Source organism: Pholcus phalangioides, unplaced genomic scaffold (assembly GCF_987345545.1).
Source record: "Pholcus phalangioides strain wild (caught in Gottingen) unplaced genomic scaffold, Ppha-v1.0 ptg000007l_1, whole genome shotgun sequence".
Lineage (NCBI taxonomy): Eukaryota > Metazoa > Arthropoda > Arachnida > Araneae > Pholcidae > Pholcus > Pholcus phalangioides.
In genome coordinates, this window is record NW_028301600.1 from 59,151,084 (window position 1) to 59,176,082 (window position 24,999).

The window sequence follows — 24,999 nt, forward strand, 5'->3', positions numbered from 1 at the left end:
AAGAAAGGGGAATTCTGATAACATCACTAATACTGATAATACATAAAATATCGCAATGTTTTGCAAAAACTATAGATATTGCCATGGGGGAACGAGGATTTCGTAAGTCTGCATGAAAAAGCATATTTCTGCGACCTTATCTGCTCTTTATATGCGACCTTATATTGCTCTTTCTAGTGTTTCCAGAAACATTGTAAATACGCATCGTAGTAGAAAGCCATGGGTATAAACAGAAGGTGTTGGTATAAAGCTCAGTTGCGATAATTTCGAAAGTTGACTTCAGTTAGCAACGGTGGATGATGCATGTGTATATTTTGATTTTCACGTGGGTATTTTTATTTGAAAAAAGTGAGTTGTAAGAAAACTGTTTTCAATCTTGTGTGGGCGGATAAAAACCTGGATCCTCAGTAGGCTGATTGGATTGAAGCAGTCAAAAATGACTCGTATAAAGCGTGGTGTCAGCTTTGTACTGTAAAACTCTAAACTCTAGCAACATGGGCAGATAAGTTATTCAGAGCCATGCCAAGCATGTGAAATCAGAGGAGTGATCAGTGAAAAACCCCCCATTTGCTAAACTTCTTGGTTCTAGCACTTATGCGAGTGCAAGCTAACTGTAGAGAATTGTGATACAGTGAAACAAACTACATCTTTGACTAATTATGTTACAATGGAAACAACAGTAAAGGCTTAAATCTTGATGGCAATTCAAATTGCAGAAAAGGGAAATCTTTCATTCCTTAATTGTGTTCCACTTTTCCATCAGGGGTATTTGAAAAGCATAAATGTGTATAAAAAAATAATAATCTATGACTATGATGTCATTATGATATTCTAATTAACATTATTAGTTTTATAATTAATATAAATAATTTTATAATATAATTTTTTGTGAATTTTTATTAATTTATATTATTTTTTTTATTTAAAAAAAACTTGAATTTTTTGAAAATTTGACTGGAAAACCTGGGAATGTCAGGAAAATATATGAAAATTAGTATGAACCCTGGAGTGGTGGGCCATCAAGGAAGTAAAAGAAAATCATTCCACCAGGAAATCACTTCGCAAGGATTTATATAAATAGGGGAATCAGAAGAAGTCAGTCTCATTTGCTTTAAATTTAATCACAAGATATTTTCTGTGTGTGTTTTTTTTTGAAAGAGCTAAGGTTTTCATAACGAAATAGAAAATCAATCAACACACACAGAAGGTAATTTATAGATTGATTTATTAGTAAATATATAAATGTGTGGGCTTAACTTTTAATTACAGTGGATCCAGGGCTTATAATGTTTTAAAAAAAACCATCATGAAAAATATTTTAAGTGGGAAAATGCTTTAAACAGGAAATCTTAATGCACATTACTTAGAGTTGAGACCATGAAAATAAGGTGTACTAAAATGTTCTAAATGTGAATGTTATAAGCGGGATCGACTGTATGTTTGTTTTAGATTTATTACATTTGTTAAATTCTCATTGTTAATGGCAAGCAAGCTTCTTTGCAAGCTTTTTCTACTAATAAACAATGAAAGTAAAAGAACCTAGTTATAAGCTGGTAAATTAATCTTTTTTTAAATGAACATTTGGATAGAATACGTTTTTAGAAATGAATTATTTGATTCACAGAGATACCTCCTACCCAGAGCATGGCATACCGCTCTGTCTCAACAAAGAGGTATAAGTAGGTGATCAAAGACCTGGACCATGCTGGAAAAAATTCACAGATATACCAATGAATGATGGGGAGAAGGACTATAATTTTTTTTTGAGAGGGACCCACTTTCACTCAAAAAAAAACCCAGATTTTTTCAATAACCTGGGACCCAGGTAAATTATAGTACAGCAGCATCTCTGCAACCGATAGGATAAGCCCCAGATTTTTCTATATATCGATATATTGGATATGTCAATTTCTATATTTATTATATATACAGGGTTTTCTGTTAATGAACAAGCAAACTCAATGGGTTGTTAGTAGACATCAAGAGGAGCAAAATTGCAATGGAACATGGTGTCACAAACCACGTTGAGAGGGTGAAAATCACAAAAAATGCATGCAGGCTCCGAGTCCAGAGGAGACGAAAGGTGGATGTCAGTTGATCGCTGAATGTGTTTGTGGGTTCACTCACCATATCTAACTTAAGCAGCATTACGAAAGCATTATTTTTAGCATTACGAAACGCATGTGCTGGGGTAGGATCATGTGCTGCAGGCGACATAAATTAGCGCTATTGTGGTAGTAAGCACGTGTAGCAGTTAATTGTCTATTTCAATGACTATCATGATGGCTGAATATGCGAATGAGGAATATGCTGATATCCATCTGATTTATGGTCAAGCAGTTGGCAATGGTGTTTATGTTGCACTTGTGGAAACACCGGAGGATCTCAGATCTCAGCGCAGATTATCGTCGCTGTGGCAGACATCAAAAGCGCACCTGGTATCTTCGAGCGCATCCGGGAATCATTTTTACTTTGTTGTTGACTGAGCAATGACGTCAGTGGCTGCCACTTCCAACAACTCTTGTAATAATTAATCAAATAAATCTCTCTTTGTAATTATTATTGTAATTTTTGTTGTTCCAGCGTGACGTCAAAACCTGCATGCATTTTTTTGCAATTTTCACCCTCTTAACGTGGTTTGCAACACCATGTTCCATTGCAATTTTTGTTCCTCTTGATGTCTACAAACAACCCTCTGAGTTTGTCGGTCCATTAACAGAACACCCTGTATTTCTATATTTCTTATGTTTTTCCTTTCTGTATAATGACCACCCAATATAACGCTGGTTGTTGATGAAACGATAAGGGTCGGTATAACAAATGTCTACTGTATTATTGTTTATTACAAAAAGAAATAATTACTATCTTCTTGAAAAATTATGCCCTTGTGATAGTTACTTAATATCTATTTTTTCATCATGTTTCAAAACCTATTTTCCCTACAACCCTAAAGCAGAATGTTTTGCATTGTTCTGCAACCTGGGGGTCTGTCCAAAAAAAATTTGGGTCAGTTTTCTGGACCTTTCACAAAATAAAAATTTATGAAACCATACGTTTGGCATTTCATTTCTTTTGTGATAGATTAACACTAGATTATTTTCCTTCCCACAAAATTACTTATTTTTCATAAAATTAACTTTTTTCACAAAAATAAGGAAAATTTTCACAACAGGACCATACAAAAAAGTCTGGACAGACCCCTGGCAACGAGCCTTCATGTGACTGAAAATGTTCAGTGGTTAAAAATTCTCATAACATTTTTTTCTCCACTTAAGTGTTCTTTTTCCTTATTTTCTTAAAATCCCATTGTTCTGTAATGTACGTATGTTGTAGTTTTTGGTACATTCTGCTTTGGAGCCCTTAAAGAGAGGAAATGGGGACACATAAAAAAACAAATATGGAATTTTTCATGCAGTTCGAGGGTTGAAGAGAGATTCATTTGTAAAAAGATATTTTGAATTTTTTATTTTTTTCCATAGCATAAGCTATGACACATTGTTTCATTGAATTTTTCTTTAGCTGGTGTTACATCTTTATCTGATCCTGCTGTTATTGTTGATTGTGTTAAAAATATAACAACACTGATCTCTGAAGCAGCAAAACCATCGTTACCTTTGTATTTTGGAGCAACTGCTGGGATGCGTTTGATGAAGTCAGTGTAGTTCGTTATTTTTGCTAGGGATTATTTTTTCATTATTATTAAGAGTTTGAAGGTGAGAAAATTTTTTTGCTTCTTAAATGAACACTTTTTATCCATTAATCATTTTTCTGCGGCAATTATTTCACTAATTGATGTAGTATTAAGTAATTTTTTGTTTTGATTAATCAGTACTGTTGTTCATTTTTGTTAGTTCTCACACTGATTCCTTTGTTGAAGTATGTTGTACGTTCAAGTAGTACATAATTTCTCTACAGTAAAATCATTATTTTTAGTCTTTTTTTTTAAAACATCTAAAGAGCTGTTAAAATTTTAATATTCTAGAATTGATGGGTTTCCCTACAGAATATAACTTCTGGAGGCTTTTTCAAATTGTTTGTCCACAAGTTTATCTTCGCGACTGTTAACTTTAAAAGTATTTATATAAAAAAAAAAGTTTCTTTTTGTACAAATCCCATGTGCTAAAACTTCCAATTAGTGAAATGCAGGTTTCACTGACTGGCCCTCAAAACTTTAAATTATTGCTGGTGTATAATTCAAAAAAAAAAAAATCCAAGAGAATGAAAAAGTATACACAGTGAGCAATGAATTTTTAAAAAAAAAATAAAATAAAAATTGTGGTCTAACTCATTATTGTGTGAAAACCCTCTAAAAATAGAGAATTTCTAACCAAAAAACAAACTTTGGTGACTTATTGCTTGTCACTAAGCAATAAATCACCAAAATATAGCAATTTCATATCTTGAAAATATCAGTTGATATTGTATTTATATAGCCCATACAGGGTGATTCCATAATTCCCCTTGCTGCATTTTACTGGTAAACTGTTGATCTTAGAGACAAACTTCCAATTAGAAAAAGTATCCAAATGTATAGAACTCGGATATGCCATTCATATTGCACAGAGGTGTGTAATTCTTAAAATACAAAAACTAACTTTCCATATGGACACCTTGTCCTCAAAAAACCAATTGGAAATTAGTTGCCCTGTTTCTCCCAAGACAAGTAAAAAAATTTCATATTTCTTACGGCCGTGATTAGAGATTAAAACGGATTGGTTAAATTCAGGATTTTTTCAATCCCTGTTGATGTCTAACCCTTTACCCTGCGATTGCAGTTAAACTTTGTTGGTGAATACGGCCATAAGTGAAATATTTGCTGAGATATTTGAATTCTGAAATTGGAGAAAAGTTTGGAGGAAAATAGCATACAGAGGGAAAGAAGCACTGTCCATTAGTTTGCTGTTCTTTCTCAACCTTTCTCCGATTTTTGAATGTAAATATTGCATTCAGAAATAACTTATGGATTTCTTTTTGTTGACCTCAAGAGAGACAGAACAACAATTTTCCAATTGGGTTTTTGAGCACAGGGTGCCCATATAAAAATTTAGTTTTTATATTTTAATAACTATACAATCCTTTGCAACATGAGTGACATATCTGAATTCTACATGTTATTTGATCACTTTTTCTAATTGGAAGTACGCCTCTAGGACCAATGGTTCGCCAGTAAAATGCAGCAATATCTATGAGCGGAATCACTTTCATCATGAAGCTTAGAGGGAACAGTGCTTATAACAGTGATGGTTAAGAAAGTGTATGTAATTTTATTTATCCATTATTAGAATGAAAATTTCTTAAATATCAAATAATTATTTTCCAGCTTTATTTTCTGTTTTTGTGGGGTTTTAAACATATATTTTGTTTCATAATAGTGAGCGGAAGTTGTTTTTCTTTTAGCATCACTCAGCCTGACGTTGTTCACTTGATACTCCTTTATATCAAATGTGGATTGCAAAAACTTGGTGTAGATGTTAGGGAAGTGAATGTCATTTCAGGATTTGAAGAAGGAATTTACTCATGGATTACTGTGAATTTCTTGAAGAAGACATTGTATCCTAAAATGAAATTGCAAGAACTTCAACGTGTAATTTTTTTTATCCTTATCTATTAGAAAAAGTATTTCGATAAAAAACAACTCTAAAAATTAATAAAGCCATTTAAACAAGATACATTTATATTTTAATTTTTTTTATTTAGAAAAATTGAGCATTTTAGTACTAGTAATGTATTGGTAATTTATGTTCAAAAACAATCTCTTGTTTATCTTTAACTGTTGGAGCAAACTAAACTGAAAATAGCTGATTAGGCTTTTGCTGTCAATGTTGAACAGAGAAATATGTTTTAGGTGGAAAGATCATACAGCTGGACCTGCTTATAATGAAGTTGAAGGGAGTCATGAAAATACAGTAGACTCTAGACCAGTGTTTCTTGACCTTTTTTTGCCCGTGGCCCCCTTTGAACCATATTTTTTTTCTCGTGGCTTCCCCTGTCTTACCCAGAGTTTTCAACTCTCATCTAGAAGCAAGACACTTTATACGTATTGAAATGATGTTTTTCAGTGAATTTATACTGAACGAAAATTTTGCAAAGAAAATTGGCCTCCAGACCACTAGCCTAGAATTTATTGATCTCCCCGCTAGTCCGAGTTCTATCAGGACCATCTCAACATCATGGGGCCCCCTCCTTAGGTGAAGTGATGCTATGGTAGTCCCATACTTTAGCTGGAAATAAACAGCCTACATATTTCCTGCTTATTTTCAAAATTAATTGTACTATACAAAATATCATAAGGTGGGGTCATTTATGGGCATGACCCCTCACAAGACTGGGACTGACAGAGCTACAGCCTGGGGCCTAATATGGTTTTCATCATTTTTTTTGTTTTTCATACAATAAATTTCATATAGAGAAGGGGGTCTGAAAAATTTGGCCGGGGACTTGAGAAAAACCCCATCCTAGGGAACTTGTTGCAAAATGTAGGCGGTGAGACCTGGGTGGGTCCATGCCCTAAAGAAGGCCCTCGTTTTATGGGTGGTTTTGTTGGATTCTCTCTCTTACTGTAAGTGTTAGTCACTAATATAAAATCTTTATTTCTTCACACCTCTCCAAACCACCTGTCTTGGCCCCTTTCTCCATTTTCTTCCGTGGCCCCCTTGAAGTATCCCAGTACCACAAGGGGGCCATATGGCCCCCGGTTGAGAACCACTGCTCTAGACTATCTGGTCTAATTTGGTGGAAGGCAGGCCAGAGTTCTATAAATACAGTACTCACTTCCTACCCCCCACCCTTGCCATCAAAAACATCTTTTTTTATACCAAAACCTGATCTTATTCACATTTTCTGACTGAAGTGCAGGCGATTACTTAAATGTTTATGTACTTCTTAACTTCTGTTTTTAAAACTTTACTACAGAAGAAAGTCCAAGAAAAAAAACTATTACACATATTTCAAGATAAACTTTATAATTTCTCTCTAACTTAATTGCAGGATACATAAAATCATGTACACTATACAGCAGTGTTTTTCAACTGATCCCTGTAAGTCTGTGGGACCATTTTAATTTACCATTATTGCATGAAGGACACATTTAAGGTTGTGAAATTGTAATATAATGATACCTTGGCTAACAATGAGAATTTACTCCGGAATCACATTTGTTAGCTGAAACACTATTTCCTAGGTTTCTATTGAAAATGTTTTAATTCATTCTAGATAATGCCGAAACTTCCAAGATAAGTTTCTTAAAACACCAAGGAGTGATATAAAAAATTAAAAAACAACCGAAGGCTAAAATGAACAGCTTCAAAATTGGGTAAATGAGAATTTACAGGAAGATGAGATACTCTGAAGATCTTTTCATCTTACATAACGTATACAACCAACCAGCTACTAAAGCTGGTGGTGACATAACACAGTCGATTTCACAGGTTCAGTCCCGTCTTAATGAAAAAGCCCACCCAGGCATGGTTCTGGGGCCTGAAAAGAAGAGCATCAGAAAAATGAGAGGTCGTTAAATTTTTCGACAATTTGTCAAGGGGGCTCAGAAAAATCACTTGGCCCATGATGCTCTTAAGACGGCCCTCATAATTGTCCCCGTCCATTCGTGATTTGGTCAGCTCATTTCTGTGTCTGATACATGCACAGGGGCAGCTTAAGCAAGGGTGCAAGGAGTCCGGTGCAGCTTCAGTTGGGCATAACATTTTTTAAACATTTCTAACAATAAAAATGCACATGACATGGCATAATGCTTTTGAGCCATACTTTGACGATGAAGATTGTGAGAAAACTTGAGGGAACAGACAGGACTCAGAATCGTAATACCAGAAACAAGACTGCACTCTTTCACAAGGGAACGGGTGTGCATTTTAGTGCCCCGCCCCACCCAGTAATTTTTCTGGAATGGTCAAATAAAATGAAGGCAAAGGAAAAATTTGGCCTGTTACTTGTCCAGCCCTAAATCGCAAACAAATTTGAAATAAATTTCTTAAAAGTAGCTTTATTACACTTTCTCTTTATGGATTGAGTGTAATTAGTAATCACACATCACTCACACGGGTGGGGCTGACAGGCTGGGATGATTCTCATAATTTTTTCTGTTTTTCATGCTATAAGCTCACTGTAGGAGGAGATGTATGGCCCCACATCTTGGAACAGGGCCCCTAGGCTGGGGCCTCTGCCCCCCCCCCATAGTGAATTTATAATATGGAAAAACAATGTTGAGATTCATCCCTGACTCCAGGGCTAGAGCCCTGTCACATCCAACCTATGTGGGGACAATGGGGGAGGCCACCAAAGGTCCCAGCCCAAGAACCCTGCTGTAGGCTGGGGGGATTGATAACGATGGCTCATCAGTAAGAGCTGTAAAAAAGTAGATCAAATAATACTGTATAATCTGGCATAGTTAAAAATGGTAAAATAATCCTGGACCAAAATGTGGGACGATTTCTTTAAAAGTGGGATGTATGATCACATACATCTTGTTCAGTTAGTAAGCAATGATTTATGACTTAATACTTGAAAAAATCAGGTTTGAACAGGGTCACCTAGGCTAAAGCCCTGTCAGTTGTCCACCATGGTCATCTATAGGGGCGGCAGGTAAGCTTAAGCTGCCCCTGTACATGCAGATGGAAAAGATAAGCTCCCATAAATGTGCAGAATTTAAACTTATTTTACTGTTCATTGATAAATGATTAACAAATGTGAAAAGGTATTGTAATTCATTAATGTATAGTATTGTTTTTAAACTAAGGACGGAGTCAAGAGTCTACTGTACTAATTTCATGCAAAATATTTATATTCAAAGTAGAATGTGATTTGTAGAAATTGAATATAGTTTGAATGCATTCAAACACTATTTTAATTTCAACAATATCTAACAAACTAAAATAATAAAATAATTTAAAATATGAAGAAATAAAAATGCCATTATAAAATCTTATATAATTTGATAAATAAATTTGGAAATATGTTTTCTGTATATCTCTTCTTCCCAATTCATCATTCGCCATCAAAAAATTTCTTAACAAATCCTCTTTGTTTCAAAAATTGAGGATAAGAAATCTGTCATTCAATTTCAAATTTCATTGATAGTTCACATTATGCCATTTCAACTAAACTATATGGCTTCAGTTTTTGAAGCAATGCATGATGTTTTATGTCAAGTTATTCTCAAAATTATCTTGTGCATGCTAGCAGCACCACAACCGACACCCAAATCTGACTAACGAGCAGCAATTATCAATGTAAACTGTCTTAGTAAAAATTTCTTTGTTCTATATTTTAGTTCAACCATTACTTTGTTTTTGTTATTTTTTCCCAACAGAATGCATGTAAAATTTTAAAGAACTTGGTTTTTAATCATTAAAAAAAAATTCAAAACATAAAACATTGCTGATATGTTTTGACAGTGAAGGCGGTTATTTGAAATGTCAAATAATGTGCAGTAGAGAATTAATTATCTGACCATCATTTATATGGAGAATTTTCAGTTAACTGTCTTCAGTTTCTATAGTTAAGTTTTCTTTCATAGCAATGAAGTTATCTTTAAAGTCTAAAATTATACTCCCAATGAAAATGATAATTCAGACAAATTGATGCCATAAGTGCAAATAAACACCAACCATGTTTAACAATTTTGCTGATGTTTAGTCGGGACATCAGCAAAATTGTTATTCATGAAAAATGATTTTACTAAAAACCTTTGTGATGCAGCAGCAAAGTAGAGAATGGCAGAATATTATCTATATGTTTGTTGAGTGTACATTACAAATACAAAAGCCACAACAGACAAAATTGCCCAACGAGGTGGCTCAAAAAATTATGCCCATAAAAATATAACCAAAATACCAAATATAAAAGCATATATCACCAAAAACAAAAACAAAAAAAAAATATATATATATATATATATATACATACACACACATACATACATACATACAGTAGACTCTCAGTAACTCGACATCTATTATTCCCTTGGTTGGCCCAATAATAATTTCAATGAAGGGGAAACTCTCTAACTCGACACATGTTTGGTTTAACTCTGCTATGATTTTTTTCCTTTTACTACGACTGGTTTTTGATGACTATTGGATGTTGACAATTTCAACATCCAATAGGGATAAAAATCTTATCTATTGTGCGTTTTGATATTGTTTGTTGCGGAGGATGTTTTTGGCAGAACTCGGTTTTACGATTTCTTGGAAAAGGAGTAAAAGAATTAAAGCCTGGCTAGATGGTTAGACGCTGAATATGTCATTTGGTTATCATTGTGAGTATTGACGGCCATGAATGCAATGGCTCCACGCAAACTTCATACTTTAACTTTAAAATCAAATGTTACAGTTTTCAAAAAACTAGAATTGGGGAAAAACTCAAGAGTGAACTCCCCGAAGAATATGGAGTTTCACGGAACCCATTTCAACATTTGCTAAAAATTAGGGGAATTTTTTTTCAGCATTTGAATCTTATGAACCAAGCAGAAAACGCATAAGAAATCAGACTTCAGCGATGTAGAGGAAGCAACTCTTTTCTGGTTCAAATCCCTCAATCTCACTCAATCCACTGTCATTTTCTGCACACGAGGGCTAATTAGACCGGGACCTACAATTTATTCCCGATTCCAAACGGCAGGCTTGTTTTTATACTCATAGAGAGGTTGGTGCGCTAACCCCTCGATGGGGGATTCCCTGCGGTAGCAATTTTTTGCTACGGTCAAGTCGCTGTTTTTTGTTGTACCCCTGTGTCAGGAAAGTTTTCTGACAAAGACGAACTGGGTATTGAACTCGCGACACCACTAAACATCCTTTGGTACTTTAGGTAAACATCTTATCAACCAGGCTACCATGCCCCCTCAATCCCATTATCAGGATCAATAATTCAAGAGAAAGCAAAAGATTTTGCAAAAGTCTCAATCAAGGAATTAGGATTTATCCTTAAGTATGAAATCTTTTTACACAAAATTACAGACAAAAAATTTGTGAATTTGTGAATGTTAGAATGGATGCGCAAATTTCTATTTCATATGCAGTTGAAATGATTGATTCTGCATGGAGACTCAGGCACGAGTGCCACGATTCGGAACTGCTTCCGTCTTGTTGATTTTTGTTCTGAAGTCTTTGGAAAACGATTATTTCTCCGAAGATTCCTTCCAGATTAAGTGTGGAGAAAGCATAAATAGCACTATGGGTGATTGTATCAACAACGAATTTGTGAGTATTGACCCTGATCGTGTAATTTCAGGACTTTCAGCAGACGACAATATTCTAGAATCAATCACCCAAAGCAAGTGCTTCATGTTTCAAAGAAATAGAATCACACAAAGTTCAGATGAAGAAGTATCTGCACCATCTCTCCATGATGCACTAAAAACTCTAGATGTGATACATCACTTCCTACGCAGTCAAGAAAAAGCAGAACAATCGGGGTATAAACTGAATAATGTAGAAAATTTTGTTTTCTCTTCGAAAAAAAAACAAGCAATATACTTGATTATATTTTTCATGAAATACCCTGATCGAGTTTATCAATAAAAAGTGAAAAAAGCATGGGGCCAAGACACTTCCTTGAGGAACTCCACTTGTGACGTCTGTAAATTTAGAGAATTCCCTGTTTACCATAACTCGTTGTGACCTATCTCTTAACCACGATTCTATCCACTTCAGCAAGTTGCCCCCTATCCCAATCTCGTGTAAACGCTTCAAAAGTTTACCATGTTGGACCCAATCGAATGCCTTCTGGAAATCAAAGTAAACAACATCTACATTTTTGCCCTCACCCAAAGCCTTAGTTACATGATCATAGAAGCAAAGAAGGTTAGTTACACATGACTTCCCCTTCCTGAACCCATGCTGATTATCTGCCAATATATTATTCTCGTCTATCCACTTCACAAACTGCCTCTAGATGTGATACATCACTTCCTACGCAGTCAAGAAAAAGCAGAACAATCGGGGTATAAACTGAATAATGTAGAAAATTTTGTTTTCTCTTCGAAAAAAAAACAAGCAATATACTTGATTATATTTTTCATGAAATACCCTGATCGAGTTTATCAATAAAAAGTGAAAAAAGCATGGGGCCAAGACACTTCCTTGAGGAACTCCACTTGTGACGTCTGTAAATTTAGAGAATTCCCTGTTTACCATAACTCGTTGTGACCTATCTCTTAACCACGATTCTATCCACTTCAGCAAGTTGCCCCCTATCCCAATCTCGTGTAAACGCTTCAAAAGTTTACCATGTTGGACCCAATCGAATGCCTTCTGGAAATCAAAGTAAACAACATCTACATTTTTGCCCTCACCCAAAGCCTTAGTTACATGATCATAGAAGCAAAGAAGGTTAGTTACACATGACTTCCCCTTCCTGAACCCATGCTGATTATCTGCCAATATATTATTCTCGTCTATCCACTTCACAAACTGCCTTTTGATGATGATCTCCAAAATTTCCGAGAGAGAGCTCGTCAAACTCACTCGATGATAATTGGACACAAATATCAGAACAACATTATCAAATTTCCAACCCCTTGGGACGATACCCTCAGCAACACTACTCCTGTATATCTGTGCGACTGGCCCCAACAGATCATTAGCACATTCCCTGAGGACCCTGGAATAGATATCTCCTGGTGCTTTGTTTGCACATGCATTTCTTAAAAGATTTAGGACCTCCACATCTTCCACTTGAATGTAGTTGAGGGTTTTATTATACCCCTTGCAACACCTGTATATTGAATATCATCTCCATTAAAAACTGATGCGAAAAAGTCATTGAAAGCACTACACATGCCTACATTGCTCTCTAACTTAGACCCTCCTATCGAAAGGGGCCAACTGTTCCCTTTTATCTATTATTGACGTATCGAAAAAATGATTTTCGGTCAGAGCCAATGTTATCTGCCAACCTAGATTCAACTTCCTTTTTACTATCCCTTATCGTTTCTTCAACGCTCTTCTTTTATCAGTAAACAATGATAGCTCATCTCGTCTACTTTTATACCCTCTGAATGCTCTTTTTCTTTTGAAGATAAAGGTTACGCTCACTATCCGTGAACCATAGAGGGTGCAATGTACAAACACATTTTTTTTGAACAAAGGGTATGATGTCGTGCAAAACAGAGGACAGCTTCGTACTAAATTTTTCCCATTGACCTACCACTCCTACTGATTCCAACCATTCTTTGAAAACTTCCGCTAACCTTCCTCTCAAAATATCAAAGTTCTCAGAAAACAAGGAACCAGTCTTTTGTTATCAACCTTACGTTGTTTGGAAATCTGAAAGAAAATACGGGAAGTTTGTGAAATCTGACGATACGATGATCACTGGAAAAAAACACTTCCCCCACCGAAACATGTTCAACAAGATCCTCATTACTAGTAAGAACTAAATCCAAAATAGCAGTACTCCTAGTGGCTTTTGATACATGCTGATACAAAAAAAAACCCAACTTAAGTAGCTCTGGGAGCATAAACCTCCCAAACCTCCCTCCTATTCAGGTGAATTCCTTCCCAATGAAGCCACCTATCAGAGAAACCAGGAAGCTTAAAAAATGTTCCCAAGGGCTTATCTGTCGTCAGACTTATCCTATTGCCAAGATCTCTTCTGTACTAGCTTAGTGGCATCGTCTGGAACAAGAGTGTGTTAGTCTGAGTGTGTATCTAGTGTTGTGTCTGAGAACCCCACCATTGCCACAGTGGTGGTTGACTGAAGTTGGCTTTCTGTGGTTTCCAACTTCGAGATGCAAATGAGAGCGAGCCAATCTCCCCATTAAAAGTCTCACTACAGAGAGCAACAGGCCTACAACAGTACAATTATTCAATCATTACACTTCACTCATAGTTAGAAAAATTGATAGTAGATGGCAGCACTGCACATAATGAGCATTATCCAGAAACAAACTTCACATTAGATTCACAACACACATTCCAACATGTACCAATTTGTTAGAAGTTCCGCAGAGTAATAGCGATGAGGTGCATGTGTGATTTAATAGTAGTCTTGTCTGATTTTTCAATGCTGCCATCTATATTTTAAATTGTTAATGAAGTATAATGATTGAATATTTTTACTGTTGTAGGCCTGCTGCTCTTTGTGGCGAGACTTTTTAATGGGGAGATCTGCTCGAATTTGCATTTTGAATCATCCAGTAATTTCTATTTACAAATGTATGCTCTGCATAATTACATTAGATAATCAAGGCTTTATTGTAATTCTTAATAGTACTGCAATTGAAATTTTAAAAAAAAATTTAATTTTAGGAAGATCAGTTTGAAGAAACATATGGTTCATTAGACATGGGAGGCTCATCAACCCAAGCTGCATTTGCTGTTGATCCAGAACCATCTGATAATTCCAATATTACACGTTTAAAACTGTATGGGCACAACTTTTTCGTGTTTTCTACTTCATATCTTTGTTTTGGTGCCATTGAAGCTTACAATAGACATCAAGCTCTACTGATTAAGGTATGAATTCCCTTTTTTTGTTTTTAAATCTATTTTTTTATTTGACAGCTTTAAATCAAGAGGCTAACCCTTAATTTGAAGTTAAGTTGTCAAGTAGAAACACCCATGTGTCCATGCAACCTGACATATGTAGAATTGCCAACCTGTACGGATTGTTTGTAGTTTCTATGGTCTGCCACACTATGCTATGGAGCAACTGGAGATACTATCAATATCATGGAAATTGTTTTTCTTACAGATTATTTTTTTGAAAAAAAAACCAGTCTTTGTTCTTGCAGTATTTTATTTATATTTTCCAAATTGCATTTTTCTAAAGAGATTTTTACTGACTAACTATTGCATAACAAGAAGTTGATATACATTTGCGGCAGAACAGAACAGTTTGGTGGACTGGATGGATGGTTTTGGTGGATTGGTAGACTAGAAAAGGGATTGTGATTGAATTGGTGTATTGATTATCATTAAGAGTGTTGTAATGCAGCATTTGGGCTGAATTAAAAGGAATACAGTGACAAGTTTGACACCAGAGTATGACGATGGTATTAACAATGCCAATTCAGGAAACGTCAAGAACAGTATAAATTTGATGGTGCCTGATGATGATAGAGTATTGATGTATTGAGAGAAAGAGGTTTCATTGTAAATTAACCCTTCAATGGGTGAGACCACATATACCTGGTGAAGAAAAGTCTTTTTATTTCATCAATGACAAGCCCAGATATTTTATAAATCTGATTTCTCAATGGAGCACAATTTCTCATTCCCTTTACTTCGCAACTACTTAAAATCCAATCCTAAGAAAGCCGTTAGAAAAAGTGTGTGGCAATTTTTACAGGGGCTTTAATCATTTCTGCTATGCGGGGTGTGTAAAGGGTTCATTCTAAATATATATGTTTGTTGATCATTTGTAGATGTAGAATTTTAATATATTGCATGATATGTATATGTTAAATAGCTCAATTAATTTAGGTTGTAAAAAATTAAAATTGATTTCTTTCTAAATGTTTATATTTTGGAAATTCTCTCGTGACCACCACCATTTCTTTAAGACCCCTTTTTTTGTTAACATGACCCTCTCGGAGGGATTGCAACTCACAGTTTGGGAACCACTGTTATAAGAAAACAATAAGTTATAAGTCAAACGAGAAAATGTCACTGAGAAGTTGTAGAATTTTGCTTTTGGTATGTGGTAGACATCCTGAAAAAAGCAACCCTACATTTGTGCATACAGGGTCTGAAAGGCTGTGAGGCAGTAATTGTACACCAGATATTTGATTGTTTCATTGCTACAGTTAATTATAATACCATTTATATTTATATACCATGCTAATTGATTTTCATACAACAACATATTAAGGTTGTGAAACAAAAAAAATCTTCATTGTTTTATAAAATATTAGAAAGTTTTATTTTTTTTGGTACAAAACTTTTTGATATGACCAAAGGAAGAAATTGAACCTGTTAGTTGTGAGGTACCGCCATTAAAATTATTTTGTTCTTATTACTTATATGGAATAGAAACACCTTTTGTTCCCTACAAACCATATTAGACTTTAAAAAAAGAAAGGTTGTATGTGCATTAAATTTGATTCAAATTAGCTCTGCTTCTAAATTTTACAGATATTGATTATGGTGCGCCTTTTCCAGTTATTTTATAGTAATTGTTATATATTACAATATTCCAACAAAGACCAAGTCCCCCTCCTCCTCAAAGTACATATTAAAAGAATTCCTTCATCTTTTCTTAATTGTGTAAATATCCCTGTTATCTCTCAGCTGCCTGATGTGAATAAAACACATTGTTTCGTGAAAATTCTATACAACGATACCCTCCTTAATATTAATCGCCTGTATATTAATATTACTCTCTGGTTCCGATTATCTTTTCTTAGTGTGGATATATTTCATACATAATGATAGCTCATTGAAAAGACCTTTCTCTGGTTCTGTAAATATAGTCGATGCTCGTTATATCGACGCCTTTCGTTCTGTCAGAGTTTAGTTTCTCCTAAAAATTTTATATTGACAAAATTAAAAAAATTCATTTTGTTAAAATGTAATGAAAATGTATGTGGTTGGGAGAAGAAACCAAAATTTTAATACATAATACAGTATGCGCATTGTACTTATGAAAATACTATATATGGCCTATAAACCTACATTTATTTTGTACTACATGTAGCAAAATAATCAAAAATTTTTGCTTGTTTCTTGGAACTTGAGCTTTTCTGTAGAACAAAATTTTCCATTTCAATGAATGATGATAAATGATTTTCTGCATTTTTGTGCCTTTCAACAGAACATTTATAGTGTCGTTTGCATTTGCAACACTTTTGATGTTCGGCATCTGAATTTCTTCTTCCAATGATGACAACTTTTCACATTCAGGTTGATAGTGTTTCTTTGAAGCACAGCAGTGGGCCATGTTCTGATTAGGAGGAGGCATTTAATAGTGAGAAATTATGTCATTTTCAGTTAATTTTCTCCGCATTCTAAATCTCTGTCGACCATAACAAAATCATCATCGTTTTTTCTTTCAGATTCAATCGCTCAGCAATTATTTTCACCTACTGACTGAGCATCAAACAATCCACTATAAAACCAGTATGATGGAAGCTATTTTTAACTGCTTTCTCTGAAATTGCATTCCATGTTGCTGTAGAAAGGTGTAGTTCTGTATGCATGTTTGCTTTGTAAATTTTGCCTTCATCCAGCTTCTTTTGACATCCCTAGTCTGCACAAAATTGTAAGAAAAATTTATTGTTTTATTTCATGAAAGTGGATTTTCACTATGCAATTTTTTATTCTTAAATTTTACTGTGAAATATTCACACTAATTAGTAACTATATATTTTATGAGCTAATTATTTCTTGTTATCAAAAACAGTCTATACTTGTTTCCATACATACAGTAAACCATTTAAGTCTATTTCATATTCTTATATATTCTGTCTTGACTTCCAACTCTCGTAAGCCTCATTTACATTCAGTATTTTGTGTATTTGTGTTTCCACGATTTTGTATTTCCCGATTAGTAATTCCAAAACTCATGCACTTATGTACTTGCAAATTACTAAATTAAACCAAGTTAAAGTTTCATCCTCTAGGACAGCGTTTTTCAACCTATTTTATCCCGCGGCACACTTTAATTTATATTTGAACTTTCACAGCACACTTAATTTTTGAGATATTTTAAAAAATTGTTTAATGATATAATTGTTAAATATAATTATTAACCATTTGTTAATTATTATCATTATATAACTAATTATTATCTACAATTAATAATTACTATTATAAAAAATAATTTAATTACCTGAAATCAAAGTAAATTTGATTCACTTTTGATTTTTTTGTGAGCTTGACAAATTTGTTAATTTGTTCTCTCAGAAATTTTTGCAGCACCTTCTCCCACGGCACACTGGTTGAAAAATGCTACTCTTTTGTCAAAAATTATCTTGAAGGTAGAACCTTCAAAGTCCAAATTCCGACCATTAAGGGTATCTATTGATCAAGGAAGTGTGTAAGCCCTACGGCTCTACGCTGATGACAGTGTGGTCGCCCAGTGCCACTGGAACCCATTGAAGGCATTGGATGCCCTTCAAAAAAGCACTAGAGAAATAGAAAGATGGTGCATAGACAGCATGGTCAAACTGAATGCGAAAACAATTTTCATGTGAATCACCAGAGTTTGCCCAGATAATCTCCCTCCGAATGCGGTCCTTGTGGTCAATGGAGCCCAGATCACTCGTTCTTAAGGGCCAAATATCTAGGAATTGTCCTCGACAAGGAACCTCGATTCATAACCCACTGCAAAGAAGCAGTGAGGAGAGCCACTCTTGCCATGGAAACCTTGGGAAGAATTATTGGACATAAAATTGCTCTATCGGTCAAGAACAAGGTTATACTCTACAAGATGGTTATAAGACCAATAATGACCTACGGGTCGATTACTTGGTTTTATAACCGGGATTCCATCATTATCAAAATCGAAAGAGAGCAGAACAAATTCATAAGGAAAGGTCTCAAAGCCCCCTGGTTTATCAGAAACCGAAACTTAAGATATAAAATTAGAAACTGTCTTTGACTTTAACTTAAAACTGGCAACTAGATTTTTTGAGTTGCTAGAAAACTCCGAACACAGACACCTCACACAGATCTCCAACTACAACAGTAATGAATTCTTTGCCCGAAGGAGACCCAAGAATATCTTCCATATGACAAGGCTTGAGCGACCCGGTCTATAACATTAGACTTTTCTTTTACACGACAATAGCCAGAATTCCAAGGTAATTAAAAACTGAACCCCCCCCCACCAGACGCCTAAAACGCTCCCCCTCCCTTTCCACTCGAGAAAGAGACTCAGAGCTAATAAAGCAGAAAAAGAAAAGGAAAGAAGCTAAGAAAGATAAGAGAGCCTTTAAGCTTCTTGCCAAAGAGAGGATTACCACACAATAGGAGCGGGTCAGCATCTCACAATAGGAGCAAACTAGAGGTAACAAAATGAGCAGCAACGATGCAAAAAGATTATAGATAATCTGGGAAGCCCTCTCCTGAAGGGAAAAGAAAACCCACTCCCAGATCCCCCTCTTTATCTGCTTCACTGCAGAAATGAGAGAAAGAAGAAAGAGAGAAAATATCTCACTATTACCCCCCACACCGGCAGGCAGTGTAAATAAACTGTAGTTACTGTATATATTGGTGAAGGGACAAAAAATTTATTTGTAAATAATTTTCATATTTTTAAATTGCAACTTGTAATGATGTAAATAAATGATAAAGAATAAATAATCATGATATCCAGGTGTGTAAACACCAAGGCCCTTAGAAGATTCCGTTTTTGCACAAAAATAATCACGACTCCACCTCGTTCACTCCCCATCCCTCGTAATAAACGAAGGTAAGAAATCGAGATCATGAGACTCACAGTCAATTGTCTATGCTATCCTCGCGTATCGATGTAATAAATCTCTGAACTTTGTTATCCCCTCAGGGGGCATTAGTTTTTGCAAGGAAAACAAACTAATTATAATTAATCTGCATTCTGTCATGGCTACTTGCACTATTCGCTACGCAGATGGCGATGAATGGATGAAGGGGGTATGGACTGCTACTGCAGCGGACTCCGGGACCCCAATGGAAATGTTACCTCAATGTCATATTACTCAAGGAGTTGTTTATTTCAGAGCCAATGAGAAATTTAGGCATTATTAATAGCATTTGGCCATTTCAAGTTTGAGCAGTTACATACATTTTTCTCAAGTGCAGTGCAACCCTTTATGGGTAAGGGACTGTCATTGTTTGTGTACAGTACCTACCTAATTGATAACTGCTTCATATTTTTGGGGCTTTGGATTACTTTTTTTCTTCAAATATTCAAGGATTGTCACTGTTAAATGAGGCTTCTGGTGTCAGAGGTAGCTGAGAATCTATTTTCTCTGGTTGACCGAGATCCTTATTTTATTTGTATTATTTTGCCAGATTATCGAAATGCCACAAAAAGAAACATTCAATATACACTTTTAAAAGGAACAAAACATGAAATAAATTAATTAATAAGAAACCTGGAAAATAAACATAGAATACATATGTATTTACTTTTATTTGTGTATATTTCATTTTGTACGATTTCATTCTGAGCCTTAATTTTTATCAAGTAAGGGAGACAGAAGTAGGATTATTAAAAAAATAATTCATAATATGCTTTTGATATCATGCTCTCTTTTCATCTGCAAAGTTTTCATTCATTTATGCAATTGCATTTGATACTGTTAATAAATTTTTTCAGCTTGTAATGTGCATCAAGATTCCTTACAATGTTTTTAAACATAACATATTTTTCAGTGGTCCCCAAATTTTTTTCTATTTATTTTTTCCGAGGGTAGTGGACAAAAATGTTCAAATTTATTGCCAAAACAGCTAATTCATTAATTGTAACATTAGTTGTTATGCATACCAATTTTTGAATAAGTATACTACTTATTGGAAAAATATAATTTTTACAAATAACTTTTAAATCATTTTAATTTTTGGTTAGTTTTTTTTTTTAAATATAAATATTTATATTTTAAGTATGTTTACCATCTGCAGACACTGGGTTGGGCATCACTGATCCACTCCTTAACTCCACAAAATTACCCCCCAACACATCACCCTGAGCCAATGTGTACGAAAATAAAACAGAATGGTAAGCAAAGAGGGAGAAGAAACACCAACACCATCCAGTTGACTTGTGCAAGTGCAGGGCGCTTTGCTATGGTTCACCCTTTGTCCAACGAGGGCGCTAGTTATTCAGAAGATTTTTCATAGAGGTGACAATCTTTATTTTTCTTCTCCAAGCATAAAAAAATATCAAGGTCAAACACTCAACAACGGGTATTGTCCATTTCTTTGCAAAAATAAAATGGGGAGCCAAGCTGAGTTAGGTTGTTGTAATGGAATGAGTGATTTTTACCAGTCATTTTATATTGCATAAAAAATAACATGGTGGAAATAAGAAAATATTTGTGACCTGTCATACCGATCGTTATAAGAGCATAGACTGTATTCTAAATATAGGCATTTCACTGTATTTATTGACTAACAATCGGTCATCCCAGATGGTAAGTGATTTCAATTAATTTTAATTTGAAATAGGTTTTAGTATTGGAAGTGACACATAATTATTTAATCACATGTTATATATACTTTGCAGGATTTGAATGCTGTGGATGATATTGATGACCCTTGTTTGCCTAAAGGTAATGTCAGTATTATCAATGCAAAAAAGTTACTTGGAGAACCATGTGTAACTACTGATGCATTTGAAGAATGGTTGAATATCAAATCAAATGAAGTAAGTGTTTGAGAATTACATAAATTTTCTTAGTTTTGTTTGAGAAAGTGAATATGCAAACCACTCCTTAAAATATGAGCAGGTTCTATTCTAGGCATCATCTGTGAGTTGAAATAGAGGCAAGGAAAAGGTAGCTAATTCGGTATCAGAAACTGAGCAATCCCATTTAAAACTGAATTAAGTTGGGGGGGGGGGAGGACGTTAAAAAAACTGTAATGCAATGAGCATCATTTATAAAAGCAGCATTAATTGGTTTAATGGGTTTTTATCCCATAGAAACTCTAAGCAGTAGGTCTATTTTTTTTTCCTTGTACAAATTTGATCATAAAATATGGGAGTTTCTTCTGGATCTTACTGTTTCCTAACTGAGCTGCATTTTGATATATTTTTTCAATCATCTTCAGGTCTTCATAAATCTTACTAAAGGCCAGAACTAAATCTCTTTCACAAAAAATTTTTCCAAGCTCAAAAATTCCATGGTTCACTACTGTTTTTCTTCTGTTACTCTAACTTTATCAAGTCTTCCTCAGATCAGCTTTAATGAATTGGACCAAATCTATTGTTCCCTCTAATCTGCAAGTATGTGTGGCTGGTGGTAAAAATTCTTCTTTTGCACACACAAAATTGGGAAATACACCATAGGTGGATATGACATATTGCCATTCTGCTCATGAAATAATAAACAGATCCACAGACATGAAATAAAAATAAGAGATAAGGTTTACTGTGTTTTTCCATTTTGAACTTCTAACTTGAACTTTCTTGCCATTCTTTTCTTCCAGGTTTTTAAAGTTGCTTATGGGTCTTTCAAGTATTTTTTTTCTAAATACAGCCACACTCCCTGACTAAGACTATTTGAGTTGTGAACCAAATTGTTTGATGCTTTTGGCAAACCAAAGACATTGTGTGGTAATATTTGGCAAAAAAAAAATTTAACCAAACCCACCTCTGTTGTTTAGTTACAGCCCTCATTGCAGAATTATGGGTATTCAAGGGATTTAAAATTTATTTAAGTACCATGTTAGAAATGTACATTATACAAATTATTTGCATTTATGTACAAGTTTTGCAAATTGTGCTATCTTTGAAACACCTTCAGGATGGCTATAGCAGCAGAAAATGATAAACAAACATGATGGAAAGGTGAATGTACTGTATGTTTGTATCTTAGCATCCAATGATATGAAGTGGCTGAACAGTGCATGAAAATTATTCTCAAGAAAAAGATTGAATTTGGTGACATCAGTGAATATGGCAAATGAGTTGAATTAAGAAGCAGAAAATAAAGACACTGTCCAAGGTATTGAAGCAGGTGAGAAAGAATATACCAATGAGGGGCCTGATATAGTTAAAATCTGTGCTAAAGCACCTGAAGGAGAAAAAATATTCGCAGTATTTTTTTTCATTGAATTTGATTTCCATAGGGCATTTAATTGGGTCGAACATGGTAAACTCTTGAAGCATTTTTACATGAGGTTGGGGGCAACTTGTTGAAATGAATAGAATCGTGGTTGAGAGATAGGTCACAACGAGTTATGGTAAACGGAAAATTCTCCGGTTGGACAGACGTCACAAGTAGAGTTCCTCGAGGAAGTGTCCTTAACCCCATAATTTTTCACTTTTTATTGATAAACTCGATCAGGATATCGATGGGATTGCTAGCAAATTCGCAGATGACGTGAAGCTAATGGGGGTAATCGGGAATCAAAGTGATAGGAAGTTGCTCCAGACCAACTTAAACAGGATCGCAGCATGGGCAAATGAATGGAGCATGTCTTTTAGTGTTGATAAGTGCATGGTCATTTTTGGTTTGAACAACTCGCTCTTCACACACTAGTTAAATAGTGGTGGTGGTATTCGGGATGTAACTAGGATCACCAATCTGGGTATTTTTATTGATGAGTGGCATAGGTTTTCTGAACATTGTTCAGCAGTGGTAAAAAATTGAATAGAATGCTCAGGTTTTATTCTTAAAAGGTGTCTTTGCGTTCTCCTAAAGTCATTCTTCTGCTTTTCCAAGGCTTAGTTTGTCCTGCACTGGAGTATGCCATGAGGTTTTGGAGTCCAAACCTACAGAGGGACATAGACTTGGTTGAGGGGGTGCAGAGAAGAGCTACTCATGCTCTTGTTGGCACACAAGGCTTGAGCTATCACGAAAAATTTAATTTCTTGAATGTTTGCATTGGAGGAACCCATGTGCCAAAGGGGATATGATCAAAGTGTTTAAAATTCTGAATGGGATAGATAAGATGGATCATGCTACACCGTCCATCAACTGCTTCAACAAGGGGACACCAGTATTGTTTAATAAGGGACACTTCCAGGTTGTGTGTTGCAGGGAGTTTTCTCTATTAGGGTTGCCAATAAATGGAATAGTTTACCTCCAGGAGGTTGTGAACTTTAATACAATTGATACATTTTGATCATTTTTGTCGCACCTCAGTCATTTTCTGTACATGAGGGCTACTTAGACCGGGACCTACAATTTATTGCCGATTCCAAACGGCAAGCTTGTTTTTTATACTCGTCAAGAGGTTGGTGTACTAACCCCTCGATGGGGGACTCCCTGCTGTAGCAATTTTTTGCTGTGGTCAAGTCGCCATTTTTTGTTGTACCCCCTGTGTCAGGAAAGTTTTCTGACAAAGACGAACTGTGTATTGAACTCGCGACACCTCTAAACATCCTTTGGTACTTTAGGCGAATATCTTGTCTACCTGGGCTACCGCGCCCTAAAAAGAAGTATGATAGAGATAGTGGGATAAATTGAGAAATTATCCATACATAGATAAGACAAACAATCTTTTTTATAAGCAGTATTATTTCTTTCATTACATATGCTTTTATATTGGGTTGCTGTATTTTTGTTGCATGTGACATCCATATTTTTTATGGACATCTTTTTCAGCCACCTCATTAGGCAATTTGCCTGTTATGGCCTTTGTATTTGTATTTGAAATATCTGAATTAAAAAATTGCTGAAGATTAGGGAAAGAACAGCATATATTAAAAACCAAACTTCTGAAAAAACAGCAAGAAAATTTGAAAGATTTTTAAATTTGCAGGATATATTAAAATTTTCAGAGCAACAACTTTTTAATTAGAAGTTAAACAACATGGGGACTTTGTAAAAATTTGAATTCTTTGTATCGGTTCATAAGTGATCCTAGTAAAATAACATAACAGGGATGCCGGAAGTCAAAAATGATTGGTGTTGCTCAAAGTTTATGGGTCATAACACATATTTCCTCCTGACCATACGTCCCTTTTTGAACTAGAGTGTCCTGTTTTTTATCCTCAATCTGTATTTGATTTCAGCGATGACAGGTAATTTAACCTACTTTTGTGGAAAAAGATTTTTGCCGCCTCAGTAAAATATAGTAAATCTATGGATGTCTGCCTCAAGATGATCAAAAATTTAGAGTATTTTTTTAATAAATTATATAAAATATCGATAGAAGTTGCATATAGCATTTATATGCATTTTCTTTCTATTTCGGTTTGTTTTAAATTCTTTTTAATGGTTAGTGATTAAAATTTTTTCTGGGAGAGATACCCCAGTCTCCCCACAAAATTTGGTTCTGCGCACGTCCCTGAGCCTGCATACAGTATATGTAGGTTTATTAATGTTATACATACGCTCAAATACATGAGTGTATACATATACATGAGCAGGGCTTGACAAATCCAAAAAAAAAA

General features: G+C 34.9%; 1 protein-coding gene across 7 annotated transcripts in view; it reads left to right on the forward strand.

Annotated features, from left to right (window-relative positions):
* Positions 1 to 24,999, forward strand: part of LOC149085558 (ectonucleoside triphosphate diphosphohydrolase 1-like) — a 67,103-nt gene that overhangs the window by 18,737 nt on the left and 23,367 nt on the right. For all 7 annotated transcript variants that reach the window (XM_089233647.1, XM_089233652.1, XM_089233650.1 and 4 more), the window contains 4 exons: positions 3,520 to 3,652; positions 5,398 to 5,584; positions 14,262 to 14,468; positions 21,163 to 21,303. In XM_089233647.1, coding sequence (XP_089089773.1) covers positions 3,520 to 3,652; positions 5,398 to 5,584; positions 14,262 to 14,468; positions 21,163 to 21,303 — 668 coding nt within the window. The remainder of the gene's footprint in view (positions 1 to 3,519; positions 3,653 to 5,397; positions 5,585 to 14,261; positions 14,469 to 21,162; positions 21,304 to 24,999) is intronic.